The sequence below is a fragment of the Euphorbia lathyris genome, chromosome 7 (assembly GCF_963576675.1).
Source record: "Euphorbia lathyris chromosome 7, ddEupLath1.1, whole genome shotgun sequence".
NCBI classification, from domain to species: domain Eukaryota; kingdom Viridiplantae; phylum Streptophyta; class Magnoliopsida; order Malpighiales; family Euphorbiaceae; genus Euphorbia; species Euphorbia lathyris.
In genome coordinates, this window is record NC_088916.1 from 80646896 (window position 1) to 80669450 (window position 22555).

At 32.7% G+C, this 22555-nt stretch overlaps 1 protein-coding gene across 1 annotated transcript; it reads left to right on the forward strand.

The window, feature by feature from the left end:
- The first annotated feature begins 1986 nt into the window (after positions 1 to 1986).
- Positions 1987 to 15851, forward strand: LOC136200489 (MLO-like protein 9). The gene is made up of 16 exons (XM_065990864.1): positions 1987 to 2115; positions 3564 to 3621; positions 5649 to 5766; positions 6031 to 6160; positions 6682 to 6798; positions 7045 to 7102; positions 7969 to 8057; positions 8868 to 8942; positions 9022 to 9110; positions 9961 to 10010; positions 10945 to 10985; positions 11707 to 11880; positions 12587 to 12622; positions 13791 to 13858; positions 14634 to 14694; positions 15582 to 15851. The coding sequence occupies exons 1-16, from the start codon at positions 1987 to 1989 to the stop codon at positions 15849 to 15851; spliced, it is 1563 nt and encodes a 520-aa protein (XP_065846936.1).
- The last annotated feature ends 6704 nt before the right edge of the window (positions 15852 to 22555 follow it).

Consider the following 22555-nt stretch of genomic DNA (forward strand, 5'->3'; position numbering starts at 1 on the left):
GAAACTCCTTGTTCCCTACATCGATTTATAACCACCGTCTCACATGAGGGCAGTAAAGTAATCTCATCCCTTTGGGACCCTTATAAAAAAAGTACTTTAATCTCTTTTAGGACAAATTTTACATTCCATTACTCCCCCCCGACAATTGGAGACCATTAGCAGAAGAGGACAAGAAATATGGAAACTCGGAGATAAGAGTTGTACATATAGATGAAAATGAGCATTACATCGAGGCATAATATTGAAGCTATAAGCACAAACAAGGAAGAGTTTGATATTTGTTACAGAGAAGATCGAACAACAAGAAGAAAGAGAGAAAGACTTTTGGTTTTTCTTTCTTGGAAGCATGAAGAAGATAAGAAGATCTGCCAATCTACTCAAGTACAAAGTCTTCCACTAATATAAACGTAATAAGTTAACCCTTCACCTGCCCAAGGGCATTTGAGTCTTTACGCAGCCCTTAGGGGCAGTTTCATCCTTTTACCAAAATAGTATGTTCCAGAAGCAGTCCACCAGCTTGCAATAACTCCAACCACACCCAATCCCTGCTCAAGAGCATCATCACCATTCATCACAATGGCTGTGATCAAATGGTTATTATTAGGACACTTGTCTTGTCCTTATTTTCCTTAACCATGAAGTTTACTTGATCAGCACATCTAGTATTAAGATATAAATATAATAGTTAGTATTTTATTTTTCCTTAATGAGAAAGTTCAGAAAATTAATTCTCACTTCATTCATTTTCATACACAACCTCGAGAAGTCTGCAACACAAGTAAAAAACCGAAACATACACAGTGGAGCAGAGACACTCCTCAAGAAGTAAGGGAGGCCACCCCAAAAGATAAATATTGCAAGTTTCGTAAGAAGTAGAGGCATACAATTGAGGAATGCCACCATTTCAACACAAAGGTAAAACAACTCCTCAGTCAAGGCACTCCCCTGTAAGAGCAACTTGTGCGAGATGAGGAGCCTAAAATATGTATACCAATATCAAGGGGAGATGGCTCCAAATGCCGGAGATACCAACGAGAGATACGGGTAATATGGTAGGGGATCCCCAATAAGATCAAGGTATCATCGAGCAAATGGGCATAACAAGGAGAGGCTTTCTCCATTCAACCACTCTCTTTACCTCCTCATAACGAGGCTCTGGTGGTTTCTACAATCATCAATCGTTACCTGGTCTATAAGATCATGATAGACCAACTCTCCGAGCACTAGACAAGTATCTTACAGTTTAGTGGTCCCTTCAACTCAACAAATGTACACTCTGTGCCTCTTTATATACCTACATGACATTGATTAGCCTTCTCAACTCATCTTGTGCATCCTATTAACCCCCTCTCAACTCACCAAATGTAACACTTCGTACCCCTTAGGTTTTTATGTCTGTTTCAAAGAAATAAATGAAGAGTTCACGTCAGGATGCAGAATATGTATTACAATGGATGCAGAATGTGTCTTGGGAGATGTAACCAATGTCATGTAGGCACAAAATGAGCCAAATGTATGACAATTTTTAAGTTGAAATGGCTGATAGGTTGACCATTAAGTAAATGGAGCTAAGTAACAAATGAGATCAGTTCGGGCGGATGTATTAAGCCTTTATTTTTTAAAATGATAAGTGAAATGAGATTAATTTAGATGATAAACTCCAAATTGGATATTGCAATATGGCATTCTTAAATACCTCATATTATATATATGTATATATAAAATTTAAAAATAGCAATCTCAAAAAAATTACATTAAAAATAGGAGGTAAATTGAACAATAACCTCTTGTTGTATTTCTGGTTCATTACCGTTAGGAAATGGAAAAAACAAGAAACAAGAAACAAAAAAGAAAGAAGAAGAAAAAACAAAGAAAGAAAGAAAGAAAGAAAGGGATTTCAAAATCAAATCAAAATCAAAATATTTGGGAATTTAGAGAGAAAAAGAATAGAAAAGAATAGAATAAATCTGTTTGGATAGAGAGAAAATGGGAGGAGCAGAAGCTCCGGGAGCCAGGGAGCTTGATCAAACACCTACTTGGGCTGTTTCTGCAGTTTGTGCTGCCATTGTTATGATCTCCATTGTTCTTGAAAAGCTTCTTCATGTTGTTGGAGAGGTTTCTTTTTCTTTTCTTTTAATTTACATTATTGGCATTTTATTCTACTAATTAAAAGAAATTAACTAGACCTGGCAATTCTCGTATTCGATTCGTGTTGGTGTCGTGTCATTTTCGGGTTCATGTTAAAAATAGTAAACTAAAACTCAACCCCATTTTTTTTTGTGCAATTGTGTCGATTGGTATCCTGTTTTCAGGTTACATGTAATTCTGTTATGCATATACATAGGGTTAATACCATATAGATGTCTTGTGGTTTTGCGATTTGCTGATGAGTATTTGTGATATTTGTTTTTGCAAACGCAACATTGTGGTTCGCAAAATTTTGCATTTTGGTTCACTTTGTCAGAATTTGATTGATAATGATCTCGAAATGAAAATTTTCAAGAGTTAAATGATATTTTAAGCAACTTTAATTCTTCAACTTTTTAAGTTTGAAGTCATTTAGGTATTGTTTTTTTATGAGAGAGAAAACTAATGTTTAGAGAGAGAAAACTAAAAAAAATGATGATTTTGAAAAATTAAAAATATGGTTTCATAGTAAATATGATACTAAACCATTTTAATTCTTGAAAACTTTCATTTTGAGGTCATTACTGGTCAAATTTGGCAAAGTAAAAAAATGCAAATTTTTGCAACCACAGGATTGCGTTTGTAAAGAAAAATACAACAAGTACCAATCTGCAAATCGGCAAAATCATATGGCATCTATATATAATTAACCTATAAAAGAAATTAACTAGACTTAACAATTATCATGTTCAATTCGTGTTCGTGTCGTGTCATTTTCGAGTTCGTGTTAAAAAGAGTAAACCCAAACTCAACCCAAAAAAATTTGCGTCACAATTGTGTTAACCTGTTTGGATTAGTGTCAATTACGTGTCGTGTTTTCAGGTTACATGTAATTTTATTATACATTAACTTTTTTAAAATATAAGACAATATGGTACTAATTTTATATACTTTATATCATTTTTAAATTAACAACCGTCGAAAAGTCCACTAACATCATGTTAGAAGGTCATGTAATGTGTTTATAAAAATTTAAGAGGTTTGAATTGTATTTGCAAGTAATAATTATAATTTTATTATCTTTATTAATAAAGTAACATAAAAGAGAAAACAATAATTTTAAACATTCTTGTCACTTTCGGGTTAGCATATCAACCCTAATCCAATCTAAAAATATGCATGTCAGTTTCGTGTCAACCAAAAAATGATACATTACCTGCTAAACTAAACTCAAACATTAAAAATGTGTGTCGATTTCGTGTACTTTCTATTATAATGAAAAAGGATAAAATTGAATTGGAATTTCTAAAATGGGAAAAAATTGAACTTTTTTTTTTATAATTTTAGAACAAAATTGACTTTTTTTTTCTATAATATAAATTCATGTCTTTAATTATTTTCTAAATGGCTAATTAATTGTGTTGCTTTTATTTCAGTGGTTTCATTCAAGAAATAAGAAAGCTCTATACGAAGCTCTGGAGAAAATTAAAACAGGTAACTAAAATGTTTGCTTTACATTGTTTTCTAAATAGTTGTTGGATTTCTCGGTTCAAGGACTGTAATCAAACCGAGCCGAGCTGAAGTTTGTTCTGTTTAGACTCGGCTCGTCATAAAATTGACGAGTTTGAGCTTAATATTCTGTTCGCAAACTGCTCATGAGCTTGTTAACGAGCCTGCTAAGAGGTTTGATCACGAACAACTCATTAATTCAGTTCATGAACTTTGATCACAAACAACTCATTAATTATTTTCATCAGTTATATTGATTTGAAATTTCTTAAACAATCTATAAAACTAAAGTTTTAAAAAAACTATGTTATTTTTCATTTTCCCTTTATAGAAATATTATTATTAAAAAAATAATCGAACCAAACTTATTCACGAACATGTTCGTGAACAGTATAATCAAGCTTGCTCATGAACTTGTTCATGAACATATAATTGAGCCTGCTCGCAAGCTTTCAAGCCAAGTTTTTCCGTATTAAAGCTTGACTTGTTTACAAATCGAGTCGAACACAATCAAACTTTTAATGAGTCGAACATCGAGCCTCTCATGAGCGGCTCGACTCATTTATAGTCATAATTCGAGGCTTGTCAGGTACCCTTTAGGTGGATCCTCTTCCAATTAAAACTTTCTGCATACGCTAGAACTCAAACTCGAGATCTAGATTAAGCGACTTGATGCCTTTAACCACTCAAACCAACCTTAATTGGTTGCTTTACATTGTTAGAAAGGGGAAATTTTAGGGAGGATCGGGTCCTCTAACGCCACCATTGGATTTGCGTGTCAGATAGGATTTTCTATCAGGCAATCCTAAAGAGGTTTTAGGAGGATCCGGTTTTCCTTAAAGATTCACTGTTAAAGAGGGTGTTAAATTTTACTAATGTGACGAATGACATATCAATTAAGTTAACGTTTCATGTTAGCAAAATCAGAAAGTCAACGTGTCCAATTAAAGATTTCTGTGTACGCTAGGACTCAAACTCGAGATCTAGGTTAAGCGACTTGATGCCTTTAATCACTCAAACCAACCTTAATTGGTTGCTTTACATTGTTAGAAAGGGGAAATTTTAGGGAGGATCAGATCCTCTCTAAGACCACCATTGGAATTGCGCCATGTGGCATCATATAGGATTTTGTGTCGTGCAATCCTAAGAGGCTTTAGGAGGACACCGTTCTCCCTAAAGACTCACTGATAAAAAGAGTGTTAAATTTTACTAATTTGGCGAATAACATATCATTAGGTTAACGTTTCATGTTAACAAAATTAGAAAATCAACGTGTCATATTAGCAAAATCAATTACCGACTATTGGTTCGGCTACTATATTTGCTAATAACATAAAGTACATAGTTCACATTTTTTAAATGTATAGCTAGTCATTAAAGTCCGTTTCACAACATTTCAATAAAGTCTTTTTGACGAGTTTTTGTACAAAAACTCGTTAAAATGCTGGTGTGACATAGAAGAGAGTTGATTATATGTCAACTAAGTACTAAAGCGAAACATATATCTATTTTTTATAGCTAATGTGGTAGAGACGTAGTAGAAATGTGGCAGCCGCGTTGCACATTCTAAGCCACAAATCTGAAAAAAGCACATTCTTATCTAACATAGGAGGCATTCAACTATTTTATATGTCACGTCAACACTCCAATGAGTTTTTAAATACAATCATTGAAATCAAAAGTGAAACTCAACGATTTTATTTTGAATGAAATAAAGTTTAGTAATCGTTGTGAAATATACACCAAATTTTAGCGATTGTTGATGCAATTTACCTCAAAATTCATGTTGTATCATGTTTAGTTATGAGACAAATGTATTCATTCACATGTTAATATGTTATTAAAATGTAACACTATCAATTTTTAACACGATTTAGAGAGACAACTTAATTCATACGGGTTTTTTTTATACAATTATCATTTTGTTGCATTTATAATCATATGAAATGCATAGATCACATATCACGATAACCCATTTTGACACCCATGATTTTAAATTGGTGTGAATGCAGAGCTAATGGTTTTAGGATTCATTTCACTGTTGTTGACATTCAGTCAAGCCTACATTGCTCGAATTTGTGTCAAAGAAAGATACGCTGATACGATGTTGCCTTGTCCTAAAAGATACAATGATGATTCCCAGATGCTCCACGGAGGAGGATCAAACCATTCTCCGAAGGATTCTCGCGGTGGCCACGAGGATAAACCTCCTGGGGAATATAGTGCGGAGGAATCTCATGATGTGGATAAACCTCCAGGGGAATATAACGCGGAGGAATCTCATGATGGGGATAAACCTCCCGGGGAACATGACACGGAGGAATCTCAGAATGGGGATAAACCTCCCGGGGAATATAACGCGGAGGAATCTCACGATGGGGATAAACCTCCCGGGGAACATAACACGGAAGAATCTAATGAGGGGGAGCCTCCTCCTAATGGCGAGGAACATCACCGTAAGCTTTTGTGGTACCAACGTAGATTCTTAGCTGGTGCCGAGGGTGGAGCTGTAGCATGTAAACCGGTAAGTTCAGCATTATGCGATTGCTGATTTCTTTTTTCGATTTTTATTTATTAAGTTTCTAATCTTCAATATGACGTATTGAGTTCTCAACATTCAAACTGGTAAGTTTATGATTCTCAACCAATATAATGCATTGAATTCTCGATCAATTATAATAAAAAAAACGATTAGTGATTAGATAAGTCTAAGTACGATTTGATTAGGTTTGTTTAAGGGTTCGAGGACCATTTAGGGTTTGTATAAACACATGTTAAGGTGTTTATCATTATAATTGAGAACAAAGAATTGAAAAACGGGTAGGAATAAAATATCTCCGAAAATTCTTGGTTTTATGAGGTTTTATAATTCTCTTCTAAATTTCTATCGGTTGTAATAAAGATGTCTTCTCTCGTAGACATAAGTGCAAATTTATTGAACCACGTAAATTTTTTCTTAGTTTTTTTAATTAATCAATTAATTTACTTGAGACGATATTAATCTGCCAAAATTTGAAACTCAATTTTCATAATTTGTTGTTGTAGGGAAAAGTGCCAATGATATCATTGAACGGTCTACATCAGTTGCATATCTTCATTTTCTTTTTAGCGGTCTTTCATGTTATATACAGTGCTATAACAATGACGCTTGGAAGATTAAAGGTCATTTCCTAACTCAATTTTTCGATAATTAATCAATACTATATCTGTTTTTTTTATTATATGACATTTTTCGTTTATCAGTTTATTTTCTTTTACATAACGTTTTATATTATCAATATGCTTTTAAGTCGTAATAATTAAGAAAAAAAAAGGAATTTTAATATAGAAAGTAGAGTTTTAAAAGAAAAATATTAAGGGTAATTTAATTATTTTAATAGTCTAATTAATATTTTATCAATTGTACAGATTCGTGGATGGAAGTATTGGGAAAAGGAAAGTAACAACATGCAGGAGTCCTTCAATGGTATTTAATTACGGATAAAATATACGTATATGAGTAAAAAATATTTTCATGAGTTATCGGGGAATATCAATTTTACCGCAACGACCTAACGTTGTATGTCTATTAGAAAGTCTAATTCAATTTTATCCTATCATAGATAATTTAACTTGACTTTACCTTTTTTTAGGTAAATTTGAGTTACGATTTCTATCGTAAATGCAACATTAGACCGCACGATAAGAATGAATTTGATATTTTCCAATAACTTTACGGATGAAAATTCATATTTGGCAATTTTTTTTTAATAATTTCAATGATAGAATGCTGATTAGGATAGCTAGAGCTACTAATTAAATGTCGTGTTAGTACCATACGTTAAATTTTAGACTAATTCAAATTTGACATATGATGCTGACGTGACATTAATTTGTTTGTTCTAGTCATCACAATCAGTATTTCAGAATTAAAATTATTGAAAATTTGTCAAATGTGACTTTATTGAAACAAAATAAAATTTCAATTATTTTATTGGCACAAACTGAAGTTTTGCTACCATAATGAAACAATACCAGTAGTTGAATGACAGTAACAAGAGCCAAATATTCGGAGAGTCAATCATAAAAAAAAAAATTAGTAAGCAATACATATTTTTGGGGGATGAAAATCAAAGACAAAATAATCGTGGCTAACTCTATCGAATTTATCACAAATTCTGGAATTAATGAAATTACGGACGGAAATGTTATGTTTCGGAACGATAATTGCCGTCGGTAATAGTAATTGTTGATATTTTCTCTTGGAGTCGGGGTTAATGGACACTTTGCGACCCCTGTAGTTACGCCCTTTTGATGACATGAAATGAATAAATAAATGTGACAATTTTGCAGATCCAAATAGATTCCGACTCACCCATGAGATATCTTTTGTAAAAGGCCATGCAACTTTCTGGACAAAAAATCCCGTCCTGTTTTACATTGTAAGTTATCACTTCATTTCACTTTTCATTCTGTCAATTTTCGATACGGTAATACGATTTATAGAGATATTCTGTCTGTCTGATATAATCTGTTTAATATGATTATCATTTTATTATATTTATATCATACATAATCATGTAGGATATATAGATCATATAATATAATCATGACACAATAATCTATTTCGACGAGCTTTAATATATCACAATTAAAAATTATACCTATGGTCCCTCAACTTTCCACTTACTTTCTTTATGACCCTTAAACTTCAGAACTTGATATTAATGTCTCTGAACTTTGCACTTTATTAATATAAGGATCCCTTTTATCATTACTCAAGTCAAAATGGCCGATGGATTTGCCATTTAAAGTTTTCCAAATCAATATTTTTGGAGCTTTCTCTATCTAATAACCACATTCTCTCTCCTAACCAAACGACACCTAAATGACCTCAAGCTTCAAGAATTAAAGTTAACCAGAATATCATTTCCATTAGTTCTAAAATGGAGGGTTACATGCTATTGGAGTGGTCATCTTGACTAAGTTAAAATAGGTCTTTATGTTAGTAAACTACAAAAATTCACATACTGTAATATCCGGTTTTGAAGTTTAGAGATGTTAAAAAAAAATGACACGGTTGAGGGACCCTGGGTGTAATTTATCCTATGACAATCTATGACATAATAACACGATTTATGCAGATAAGCCATTTATATAATTATTATACTATCGTATATGATTTTATAGAATATATAGATCATAGAATATGATTATGATACGATAATTCGTTTTGACCTTCTGTTTTACAGGCATGCTTCTTTCAACAATTTGTCAGGTCAGTCGGTAGGGCCGACTACCTGACAATGCGACATGGATTCATTTCTGTAAGTATGAAAAATAGAAAAAAATATTGAATTTTTTTATATTTTGAAGAATTATAATTTCTATAATTTATTTTTGAAGGTTCATTTAGCTCCCGGAACTAAGTTTGATTTCCAAAAATACATCAAAAGATCATTGGAGGATGATTTTAAGGTAGTTGTGGGAATCAGGTAATGTAGTTTAATATATCCCTACATGTCTTCCAAACTTATAATTATCGTTTCAACTTTAAAAACGATCGATTAGCTTTTTAAAATTGCTTAAAGTGACCTGATTTTAAGTACGTTCAGGATTAACGAGTCACTTTAAGCAAGTTTAATTGATAAAAAATCACTTAAACAAATTTAAAGAGTACTTAATTGACCGTTTTCAAAGTTTGACGGGCACTCACTTTTATGACCAATTAGAAGAGTGGATATGTTTTAGTTTTTTTTAAGAGATACGGGCCAAGTTTGTTCTTAAGATTACTTAAGAACGTCAACTTTATTCTTATCCTAAAGTTTTTATTTAGAAAAAAAAAGTGAATTCCGAAAAAAACTATAGGGTTACACGAATTGTGAAACACATCCCCTGTGTGATACCATGTATCTGAAACTTGTGACTGAGAGTCTGAATATCCTGCCGAGTCTTCTGTAGTCAACCTGTATAATAGAACCAACGGTTAGAGAGGGGCCGGAACTGTTGAGTAAAGCGAGAAACCTCAGTGATCTCTTGGTCGCAAAAAATCTCACAGGTGTGCGTTTCATAATTCATGTAACTATATGGTTCTTTTTGGAATTTACCAAAAAAAAAACATTAAGATAAGAGTCCCAAGTCACTTAACCTGGAGATCTCGAGTTTTAATTTTGATAAAAAAAAAAGATAATCCACTTAAGGATTTCTAACGAGTTTCGAACCGATCAATCGCATAAACTATATATATATATATATATATATATATATATATATATATATATATATATATATAAGAACTATTTTTTAGATTCAAGCCTTGATTGTTTCTTATATGCATTTTGGCAGTCCTCTACTTTGGGCTTCAGTGGTGGTCTTTTTACTTATTAATGTTCATGGTTAGTCCTTTAACTTTTCATTATTTTCGCTCTTAATAAGCAATGTTTTAAAAACCGGACTGGACATTGAACCGAATTGACAACTGGGTTAAGGATCAATTGGTTCAATCGATTGACTCAAATTGGTTTAACCGGATGACATCATAAATAATATATATATATATATATATATATATATTAATTTCATTTAAATTATAAAATTTACTAAGAGTTTAAAATTTTATTTTATGTATATTTAAAATTTAAATACTAAATTAACTTTGTTTATATTGCAAAGATAATTAAATTTTTAATTATATTTATCAAAATATATAAAAAATCAATATTAAATATAATTTTAAATTTTAAGTATCAGTATAATATATAAGTATATAGTGTTGTTTTTAATCACAACAAGTTAAGAGCTAGCTTAGTGGTAAGATGTACATAATGGTCCCTAAGGGCCTAGGTTCGAATCCCACCTTCAACATATTTACTTTTTTTTAAGTTAAACATGTGTAAATGTAACCGGGGTTGACCCGGCCGATTCAAACTGTTCAATCCAGTTTGTTGAACATATTAAGAACCAACATAAATCGGATCTGAGATCTGACCGGTTCGCAGTTGAATCGGTCGAACCAACCGGTCCGGTGATTAATCAACTCATTAATAGCTCTTAAAGTCGGCACCCATTATTTTAATCAAATCGTATTTAGGTATCAATTTTACCCCTACATCGGTAAATTTTAACAAATTAGTCCAAATACAATCAATTTTAGTATCTAAAATTTGCAATTTTGTGACTTTTTTTTTTTTTTGTTAAAATTTACTAATTTAAAAGCTGAATTGTATCTTAAATTCGATTTGAGTTAGATTCATTTTTACTTTTAGGAATCATTTTGACCCTTTATTCATGTCAGAATATATATGATGTGGCTTTGATTTGTCTTTTCAGGATGGGAGGCTATGTTTTGGGTTTCTGTGCTTCCTTTATTTGTAAGAAAATTAATTTTTTCATATTTACAAATACATGTGGGTGGTTTAAAAGTTTATAAATAGAAATCGTTAACAAAACACATTATTTTAAATTACACATTAAGTTCAGATGTCAACGAAGAACATTTTTATCTTAAAAAAATTACATTTACATATCGATAAAACACAGTTTCTCCAAATCGAATTATAACAGTGTAAAATAAACTTAAGCATCAATTAATAAAACGTGAAATATCCACCATATGATTGATGGTTTCAATTTGGGAATGTGTTTTGGGAGGCTGTATTTTTTCGATATGCCAATATAAATTTTTGTAAGACAAAATGCCCTTAGTTGTCAATTGCACTAATCATCCGAATTTAATGGTGTAATTTAAAATATTATGTTTTGTTAACAGAGCATATCACATGTTTCTATTTACAAACTTTTAAACCACAATGCTATGTTTGCAAATAAAGTAAACCATGTTTTTTTTTGTATTTTCCCCATATGTGTATGTGTGTGTGTCTATATATATCGGGGCAGAGGGAGGAGGATGTTCAGGGAGTCTACTGGACTCCCAGTCACCAGAATCCACCCTATAAAAGTGATTCTAGGTAGTTTTTTTTTATCTCAGAAGAGGATCTGAAGATGTTGCAATTGCACTCAGATTTAGAATTCTGGATCCGCCACTGTATATTTATTTACAAGATGAAACTAACCTTAAAACCTTTGGTAAAGGTTGTGTTTGCAGTTGGAACAAAGCTACAAGCAATTATAACAGTAATGGCATTAGAAATACAAGAAAGGCATGCTGTAGTGCAAGGAATTCCACTTGTGCAAGTTACAGACAAACATTTTTGGTTTCAATGGCCTCAATTGATCCTTTATTTCATCCATTTTGTCCTCTTTCAGGTAATAATATGCGAGACTTTCTATAGTTGTCCCAAAACAATGCCACATCAACATGAACATCATTGTTGACGTGGCATAATCTCAAAGTTCTAGACCAATTTGGTTCAGGACCAATCTAGAATTTTTCATAATAACTAATGGTGGAGGGAGGGGATGCACCCGTCTATTGCATCCCAGAGTGTATTACGGTGGCCCTTCGTCTAGGAAGAAGATCCGAGAAATTTTCTACGGTGGTCCCAGACCAAACAAGTGCAGGACTATTGAGATCACGCCACATCATCACCTCAGTTGATGTGGCATGATCTCAATGGTTCAAGACCAGTTTGTTTCAAAACTGATATAGAGTTTTTAATAATAAGTAGCGGTAGAGGGAATGGATGCACCCGTCTATTGCATCTCAAGATTTATTCTGATGTCCCTCTTTCCAGGAAGACGATCCGAGAAAGTTTTATACTATGTCTTGGACCAAACTGGTTCAGGACTGTTGAGATCCCATATCAGTGCCACTGCTGACGTGGCATGATCTCAACGGTTCTAAACCAGTTTAATTTTTTTTCATAATAGCAATGACAAAGGGAGGGGATGCACTCGTCAATTTCACCTTCTTCCCTAGCTCTGTCATTGATAATAAGATTTTTGTTTTCATACAAACAATTTTTTTTCTTTTCCTATTTATTGATAACCTGTTTTCATTTCTTTTTTTCAGAATGCATTCGAGCTAACATATTTTTTATGGATATGGGTAATTTTTAAGCCACTCTTCCTTTTCTTTTCCTCTCTTGTTTATATACAGGATAAGAGTTAAATTTGTCCCAAAAAACTATTAAGGAAGTTCACTTTGCTTTTATCTTACAAAACAGTTTAATTTTGCCATATGATAAAAACTTTAGCCCAATTTTACAATCACAATATAAAATCTAGTTCAATTATATAATTTTCTAAATTAAATACCGATAAAATTTAGCAACAAAGCTTATATGGGAAAGATAAAATTGAATTAGAATTTCTACTATTAGGGCTAAATTGAGATTTTTTTCTATGGTGAGGACATAAAGATAAATTTTAGCTTTTATTATACAAAATGATCCAATAATGTTAGCATAGTAATATCCTAGTTTACTTTTATCATTTCCAAAGTAAATATTGACAAAATTAGTGATCGAATGCCTAAAAAATAGGAAAAATTACACGGAAATTCATCTTTTAAAAATTATTTACAACTATGTCAAGTCATAGTTTTGGATTATGTTAAACTAGTAAAATCAGTACTTTTAATATATTTTAAGAATTAGAATTTATAAATTAGAAGTCTAGAATATATTTTCCAGGTTTTATGATTTATGAATTAGAGTTTAGAATTTTTAAATTATGGTGTAAAATCATAATACATAGAGAATAATGACATATTAAGAATTAAGTTTGGTGATATGACTTAGTTGTAATTATGTACTTAATTATGATATTCATGTATTTGACCCTAAAAAATAGGTAAAATTGGCTCATTATGTATGATAATAAGGGTAAAAGTACCGAACTAATATTAGGGGCAAAATTGACTCTTATTCTTAATTTAAAATTTATTTGCGATGATTCTGAGGTTACTTATTGTAATTTTATGAAATATGAGTCAAAAATACCTTAATATATTTGGAAAATACAATTATACCATTGGCGTTGCAAATTTACCCTTATCATTTTTGCCCTAGTTCAGTTTTGCTATTTTTCATGAATTACGTCGGAAATTACTGATCGGATTGAAATATGTCGATAATTTTTGTCAGTACCCCTTAAAAAGGGCAAAATTAAACTTTAGCAAAATAATAATGTTAAGAGTATTTTTATATTTTCGCAAATATATATGTTAGGGTACTTTTGACTCTTATCTGTACTGTTGTTCTATATATGTGCAGTATGAATTTGGGTTGAAATCGTGCTTTCACGAGGATATAAATCTTATATACATACGAGTTGCGTTCGGGTAAGCAATATATATATTCCCTCAAGTTATATTTCTTTTTGAGGTATTTGAAATCAAAAAATTTAGAATACTTTTGAAATAGGGTTAAGGTGCAAAAATACCCCTAACGTTTTGGGTCAGGAGCAATTTTACCTCTAACGTCTAAAATGGTGCAATTTTGCCCCTAACGTTTGTAGCCAAGAGCAATTTTACCCCTAACCTTGGTAATTTGGATCAATTTCAGACATTATTATAAAACACAGATATTTTTGTTCATTATTTTGCACCAATTGCATATCAATTCATTCTAAAAAAAGGATTTCATGTTTTTTGTAATTTAATAATAGAATTAGAGATTAATATTTATAAATTCGGTGAATTTTTTGAATTTTTTTTGTCTAATTCGTACAAAAGACAATATATTTTTTTTATTTTTTTTCACATCCCAACATATGTTTATGATTTGTTACTGATAAAATGACGCACATATGAAGTGTAGATGATAAGATTCATGACCGAGAAGACAGTTTGATGAATTATTTCTGAAATTGACCAAATTTATCAACGTTAGGGGTAAAATTGCACCATTTTAGACGTTAGAGGTAAAATTGCTCCTGACCTAAAACGTTAGGGGTATTTTTGCACCTTAACCCTTTGAAAGATAAAAAGGTTGCTTCTAAGGATATTTAGAGTGTAATAAAAAAATATATATCTATTTTTTTTTTATGTCTAAAGAATATATATTCCACGATCATCATAAAATTTAGTGTTTGATAAAAGTTCGTAATTGTGACAGGTTAGGAGCCCAATTTCTATGCAGCTACATTACGCTTCCACTCTACGCCCTTGTCACTCAGGTATATACGGGTTTTGATGTCTAAGGGTATATAATCCGAGAAACCGTAAGAAGAATTTATGTGAAACTCTAAAATTTGCTCGTACTTACTAGTTGCAATTTTTTTTTTATCGTATTCATTTAAAAAATGTGCATATTTACCTAAAATTTACACAATCGGAATATGAATAAGGTCTAAATTTGTCATTAAAAAACATTAAGAGCGCATTTAGTCTTTATCCATTGAATCTTATTTTTAAGTAAAATAGTCATATTGCTAATTAGAGGTGGAGGCGGAGGGTGCATTGGAGAATGTATGCACCCTAAGCTATCGGAAACCACGTTAAAAGGGGTGGTTCTAGGTGGCTCTCCGCCTAGAACAATATAGTCTTAAAGTACAATTAGCACCCCCAAGGTCAAATAAAACTGGGATGCTCGATTCATACGGATTGGACTGTCTTTTTGCACCATAGTTAGTAGTTTATGGTATGATTAAGTATGGATCTTTGAGATTCTTGAGCTGGATCGAATACCCGAATAAAAAGATACAGACTTATATTAAATCATTGACTTTTTTTGTTAGAATTGAACTGAATTGTATTGTTGACTTACATTAGGTATAATTCTAGAGATTTTTGTATTTCAACTGTTTCTAAACAAATATGTTGGAGATTCTTCACCGAACCAAATACCTGAATAAAAAGATCTAGTATCAGATTGAACCATTGACTTTTTCCTTTAGGATTGAACCGAATTGTATCGTTGACTCGTATTAGGTATAATTCTGAAGAATTTCATATTAGTTAGCCTAAACTGATCCGATCTCTAGTTTATCCCATGAGTGTTAATAATATTTAATCTAAAATTTCTAATTAATTACTTTTTTGTAATTGATTTTTTTTTACAAAGATGGGATCAACAATGAAGAGGTCAATATTTGATCAACAAACATCAAAGGCCTTAAAAGAGTGGCACAACGCCGTTAAGAAGAAGCACGACGGAAAATCAGAGCATATGACTTTAGGCGAGACTGCACGATCCATGGAAGCATTGCCGGATGTTGAATTAGTTAACCAATCCAACCCTCACCATCGACAACCAGCAAACGTCATGACAAACATTGATCTTAGTGACGGGGACCACCAAAGTAACGCTCCTCCTCATAACCTCCTCAACTGAGAAATTCTAATGTGGTCCGGATTTAAATAGATAAGCCAATAAGAACTTGACATGTCAACATGTAATATTGATGTGTCAAGTTTTCGTTGGCTGGAACCATTTAAACTGTAAATTTTTTTGTAATGGGTTGGGACCAATACTGGTCTCGTCCATTCATGATGTCACATCAACCTAACTGTTGATGTTGCATTATTTGTGTGGATAGACCAGTACTAATTTCTGTCTACAATAGAATTTCTCTTTAAAATAGACCACTCTTCCACTAAGTTTATGTTCAATTTAGAGAGTAATTGCGTCATCACATATATATTCGTATATGTAATTTTTTTTTGAGGTGACAAAATACCACATGTGAAATTCCACCTTACAAGAATGATTTGTTGTAAAATTCCACCCTATAAGAGTGATTTGTAGTAATTTAGATTCAAACATTGTAAGATAGTTAAGTTTAGTTAATGTAAAGATTCAATCTTTTTGGATAAATGATTATTTTAAATTTGTTGTGTTGGTTTATGCAATGGAGATACAATGATTCATGGTCTACTTAATTTAATTGTTGTTGTTTACTATTTGATGCTCTTATTTACAAGGTTGTAGAAAACGTTAGGCGATAATCGAGCAGACAGGGCCCCGAGGATTAAGTTATTTATTATGAAGTGGATACACCTCTTGTTTGGTCATTTGGACCCATTGCACATAAATAGTGTGAGGTTATCACGTTGACAATATTTATCATATTTTAATGGCCTAATACACAAATAACCCCCTAAACTTGTCAAAATGTTGCAACTGCCTCCCCCCTCCGAACTTTCAATTGTAACAACTTACCCCTCAAACTTGTCCAATTGTAACCCAATTATAAAACATAACCCTAAATTGCTGATATGGATTGCAATTGAAGAAACACGTGAAATACAAAAACTGCAACGCTCGTGGAGTGTGATAATTAGATCTTTGGCGTGATACGAATCCGGAAAAACGTTTTTACGGTTGCTTCAAGTACGGGATAAAAAAAATTTCAATTTGGGGTTATGTTTTACAATTGGACAGGTTTAAGGGGTAAGTTGTTACGAGGCGTAATACACAAATAACCCCCTGAACTTGTCCAAATGTTGCAACTGCCCCCTCCAACTTTCAATTGTAACAATTTACCCCTTAAACTTGTCCAATTGTAAAACATAACCCCTCAAACTTGTTCAATTGTAAAATAGAACCTCAAATTGCTGACGCGGACTGAAATTGAAGAAACACGTGAAATACAAAAGCTACAAACGCTCGTGGAATGTGATAATCAGATCTTTAGACCCAAAAAAATCAGTATTTAAGTAACCAAATCCTCAATTCTTCAACTTCTTCTTCTTCTTTTTGTTATTGCTATTCGTTTTTTAGTGATTTCTTGATTCAAAGTTTTGGAATATTATACGGGTGAAAATGTGTTTATGTGGAGAAATAGCTCCATTGAAGATTTCATAGCGTGATACGAATTCGGAGAAACATTTTTACTGTTGCTTCAAGTACGGGGTAAAAAAAAATCTCAATTTGAGGTTATGTTTTACAATTGGACAAGTTTGAGGGGTTATATTTTACAATTGGACAAGTTTGAGGGGTAAGTTGTTATAATTGAAAGTTGAGGGGGGCAGTTGCAATATTTGGACAAGTTCAGGGGTTATTTGTGTATTAGGTCTTGTTACAATTGAAAGTTGGAGGGGGCAGTTGCAACATTTTGACAAGTTCAGGGGGTTATTTGTGTATTAGGCCTATTTTAATATATGATGTTGATATGGAATTAAGTTGATTGCTCTAGTCATCCCAGTCTGCATCTCAATACTAAAATTGCTAAAATATTGTAAATGTGATTTTATGGCACAAAAATAAGACTTCATTTTATTTTATTAGTACAAACTGAAATGTTAGTTATATAGGACTAGTTTGTATTAATTTAATAGTTAAAGGATTAGTTTGTATTAGTTTAATAGTTAAGGGATTAGATTGTAAATTGTGAAATTTAGCGGTAACAGTATAAAACAATAATGTTACCTTTCTATAATTGTTTCTTCTTCTTTCATTTCTAACATAATTCAAGTTCAATTCTTTTATTAAGACGATATCAGAGCAATTTTTCTTTTATCAAGAAAACCATGGACAAGAATCTGCAAAAGTTGTATGGGATAATTTGAAGGGGAAGTTTTCACAACGAGATGTGTTTCGTATAGCTGATTTACAAGGTGAGATCTATACTTTTTCTTAAGGAAGAAGGAATATCACAGAATATTTCACTAGTTTATAGAATTTGTGGGATGAACATATTGAGCTTAAGGTTATGCCTTCTTGTGTATGCAATGGTTGTGTATGTAATGCTTCCAACATGGTCATAATCAAACTAAAAGTAGATGTTGTTATCTATTTTTTGAAAGGGTTGAATGAAGATTTTGTGACTGTTAAGGGCCCGTTTGTTTTACCTACTGTTTTGATGTTGCTGTTTGCTGTTTGCTGTTACAATTTGCTGTTTGCTGTTACGATTTGCTGTTTGCTGTTGCAATTTGCTGTTACGGTTTGCTGTTTGCTTTTTGAAAAAGCTGTTTTTCCAAAAAGCAGAGATTCTCTGCTTTTATAAAAGGCTGCTTTTCAGGTGTGAAAGGCAAACAGGAGGTCACCAACCAAACACCTGCTTTTGAGATTTAAAAGGCAAACAGGAGATCACTAACCAAACACCTAAAACTCTCCCTTTTGAAATGAAAAGGCAAACATGAGTATGAAAAGTAGCAACCAAACGGGCCCTAAGTCTTAAATTATAGCTATGGATCCAATGCCTTTTTCGAATAAGGTAGTTTCTTTGGTATTGCAACATGAAAGGCAGTTCGGGATGCAAGATCCGTTAATACAACATGATCTTGTTACTAGGGTTCAAGAAAATGGAAGTAATAATGAGAATCAAAGATTTTATAATAAATCTATTTGCTAATAATGTCGAGAACACTGTTTATACGTATTGTGGTCCTATTGGAGGACATATAGTGGATTCTTGCTACAAAAAGCGTGGTTTTCCTCCATATACAAATTTAAAGAAAAACTGAACAAAACATACACGACTAATTTTGTTGTTGCATAGCTGGGATGTCCGTCTTCGGCTCCTCCTCGATAACCAGCCTTTAATAAAAAAAAGTTGTTAATGTTTGTGTTGTTAGCAATACATTGTCTCATATGAATAATTCTACAATGGGTACTATACTATCTTTAACTTCACAAGTTCATGTGTATGTTTACTTTATTAATTGTTTTAATGTTTATGTATATATTTAGTACTAATTTCCTTTTAATGTATATTTGTATAGTATGATTAGTTAATTCATTTAAATGTAAATATAAATATAAAATATGAGTCTAATAATTAGTTTTGGTTTTACCCGGGAAAGGTATTTATCTAAAAAAAATTAGTTTTGGTTTTAAAGTATATAAAATATTAACTTTGGTTTTAAAGAGAAACATGTATAATAATTAATATTTCCTTGGTTTTAGTATATGTAAATATATGTCTAAAATGTTTTTTTAGGAAAGAATAAGGAAAAATTACAAAACTGGGTCAAATGGGAGGCTCATTTACATATTTAACCCATTTACTAATCTTACTACATATCTAGATTGATTTTGTGTGACTTTCCCATAATACCCTCAATATTTACGCGCGGCTCGCTCTATCCCGTCTGACTTCGCATATTCGACCATATGCGAAGCCTGCAAAGCTGATATTTGGATTTACTTAATGAATTTAGTTCGCATATGCGAAGCCTGCGAAGCTGAAGTTTGTTTTGCTTGATGAATTTAGTTTGCATATGCGAATGCTGGATATGACTTAAAGCTAATTCGCGAGTGGTATATAACAAAAAATGGCAAACAACAACGGATTCTAACATTAAAATCATAACATTATCAAAATTTACAAGAAGATTGCCACAATAACAACATTCAAATCATAACATTATCAAAATTTACAACAAGATTGCCACAATAACAACATTCAAATCATAACATTATCAAAATTTACAACATGATTGCCACAATGAACTCTCCTAACGAATCATTTCAAAGTGAACCTAACTAATCTGGTACCAATCTTGAAACGGATGAGTAATCTTGGTGGGCACCGTGAGACACATCCATCCCAAAAGGTCTGGACTTCCAGACTGTTTGGGATGGGCGTGTCCCACGGTGCACACCAAGATTACTCATCCGATTCAAGATTGGTACCGGATTAAGTTAGGTCCACTTTGAAGATTGGCACCATGGGATAGACGTGTCCCATGGTGCACCCCAAGATTGACAAAACCTTTCCTAATCAACCACTTTAGGAGTGAATGTGTCAGTCTTGGGGAAGTTCATCCCTATACAGGAAGGAAAATCATCTCCCCTGCAGCCCAGTACGCCGCCTTCCAGAAAGGGATATTACATATTCAACCATCTACAGAAAAAATTAATCGTGTTAGGCAGGGAAAAAGACGATTTTGGCTTCGCGAAATAAAGATTAGCGAAGCATGCGAATATAAATGTGCAGGGTTTTACTTCGCATATCGATGCTTTCGCGAAGTCTGCGAGGTCTGAAACGTGAGGATCTATTCCCAGACTTCGCGAACTAATAGATTAGCGAGGTAAATCCATACGTTTCAGACGCTTTCTCTTCGCATATCTTCGCGAAATCAACGATTAACGAAGTAGATCGTCACTTTCCAGGCTCGTTCTCTTCGCAAAGCTTCGTGAAACCATCGATTGCGAAGTGAATTCATGAAAAAACGCAGATTAAAAACCAGATTACATTTTTCGTCCCTTTCACCCCGAAAAGCGACAATAACAATATGATAACATGGGAAGAACGAAGGAAATAACGTAGAAAAACCATTTCTTTGATGGTAACAAGAAGAAAGAAACCAAGCAACGAACAGGAAGATGAAAAACCATGGCTTCGTTTTCTAGGGTTAGGAAGTTGCAGAATCAAGAGATGAAGAGATGAAAAAGAGAAATTCATTGTGATTTTGACTAAATGGTGCAGATTTCGTATAATTTAAAGGAAGAAAGGAAAATCAAAAGTCTTGAAATCATTAATGCAGGAGCAACTTTTCGCATAACCAAGGAGATAGGAGGAGCCGCGATTCGCATAACCAAGGAGTGGTGGAAGTGGAAAGGTTAGGGGTATTATAGGAAAGTCACACAAAATCAGTCTAGATATGTAGTAAGATTAGTAAATGAGTTAAATATGTAAATGTGCCTCCCATTTGATCCAGTTTTGTAATTTTTCCAAAGAATAAATTGATTACTGAGTAATGGAGTTTACATCATGATAAATTAACTGCCAAATTGGGACAGGGCAATCCTCTATGAATACCATAGGTTCATGTAACTCCGACGCCCATTTAGCAAGATAATGTGTAAAATGTATTTTTTTATTACAATATAAGTATAGTTAAAGTGTTTGTAAATAGTTATTTTTCAAATAATAAATAGAGATTTTCAAATAGTTATTAATTATTTTCAAAATAATTATTCATAAGCTAAATCCCTTTTAAAACGATATTTTATTCATATAAGTGAATTGAATTTGCAAAAATGGTTAAATAAATTAATTTGTATATAATTAAATACGTAACATTTATATTTTGGGTATTTTTGGGTTAGTATGCATGCATATATATATGTATATATTACTAACTTATACTTAATACATAGTATATAGGGTTAATAGGCACCCAACCCTCTAAACTTGTAACTCTTTTTCACCTGGGCCCCTCAACTTAGGAGACAACCTCTCAACCCCCTCAACTCTCCAAAAACATCACATACAACCCTTTACACCATTATGTTCGGTCAAAATATTGACCCGTATAGAAAACGCGCTTGACTGTTGACCACACTAATGCCACGTGTCATTTTTGTAACAATCACTTGGATACATTTCACCTCGACGACCACTATCGCCAACCTTAGCATCTCGATAAGGCTGCGACGACAAACAGCGACAGCACCTTGCATGAATATGGAAAATTTAATAAAAAAAATGACACGTGGCATTGGTGTGGTCAACAGTCGAGCGCGTTTTCTACACGGGTCAATATTTTGACCGAATATAGTGGTGTAAGGGGTTGTATGTGATGTTTTTGGAGAGTTGAGGGGGTTGAGAGGTTGTCCCCTAAGCTGAGGGGGCCAGGTGAAAAAAAGTTACAAGTTTAAGGGGTTGGGTGCCTATATATTAAGCCTAGTATATAAGTACATAGATGTCGTATCATGAATTAGTTTAGGATTGCTTTTATATTAATGTACTTATGTATCTATTGCGAACTGTTGTAATTTACTTTCCGCACTTACTTTCCGCACATATCAATTGTTATTAATGGGTGATTCATACGATTTTCCAAAAGCAAGAAAAAAAAGGTTTTCAAATGCATTTAAAACTTAAAAGAGAATGTAATGAGACTGTTAGCGCCTAGTAGTGTTAAGTAGGAGGTCGGTGGTTCAAACCGGGCGATTATGGGATGCCTAGTAGCCTTTAACTCGAAAGGAGCTAGCCTTCTCATATCTTACCAAATTTTCCAAACCTAACCGGTCTCCTGCAAGGGATCCGATTACCTTTTTTCCATTTTTGAATGGGTGGCGAATCTCTTATCTCCGAACTTTGGTCCCACCGAGTAGTTCGATTTTTAGATCGAATTCGTTCCAAT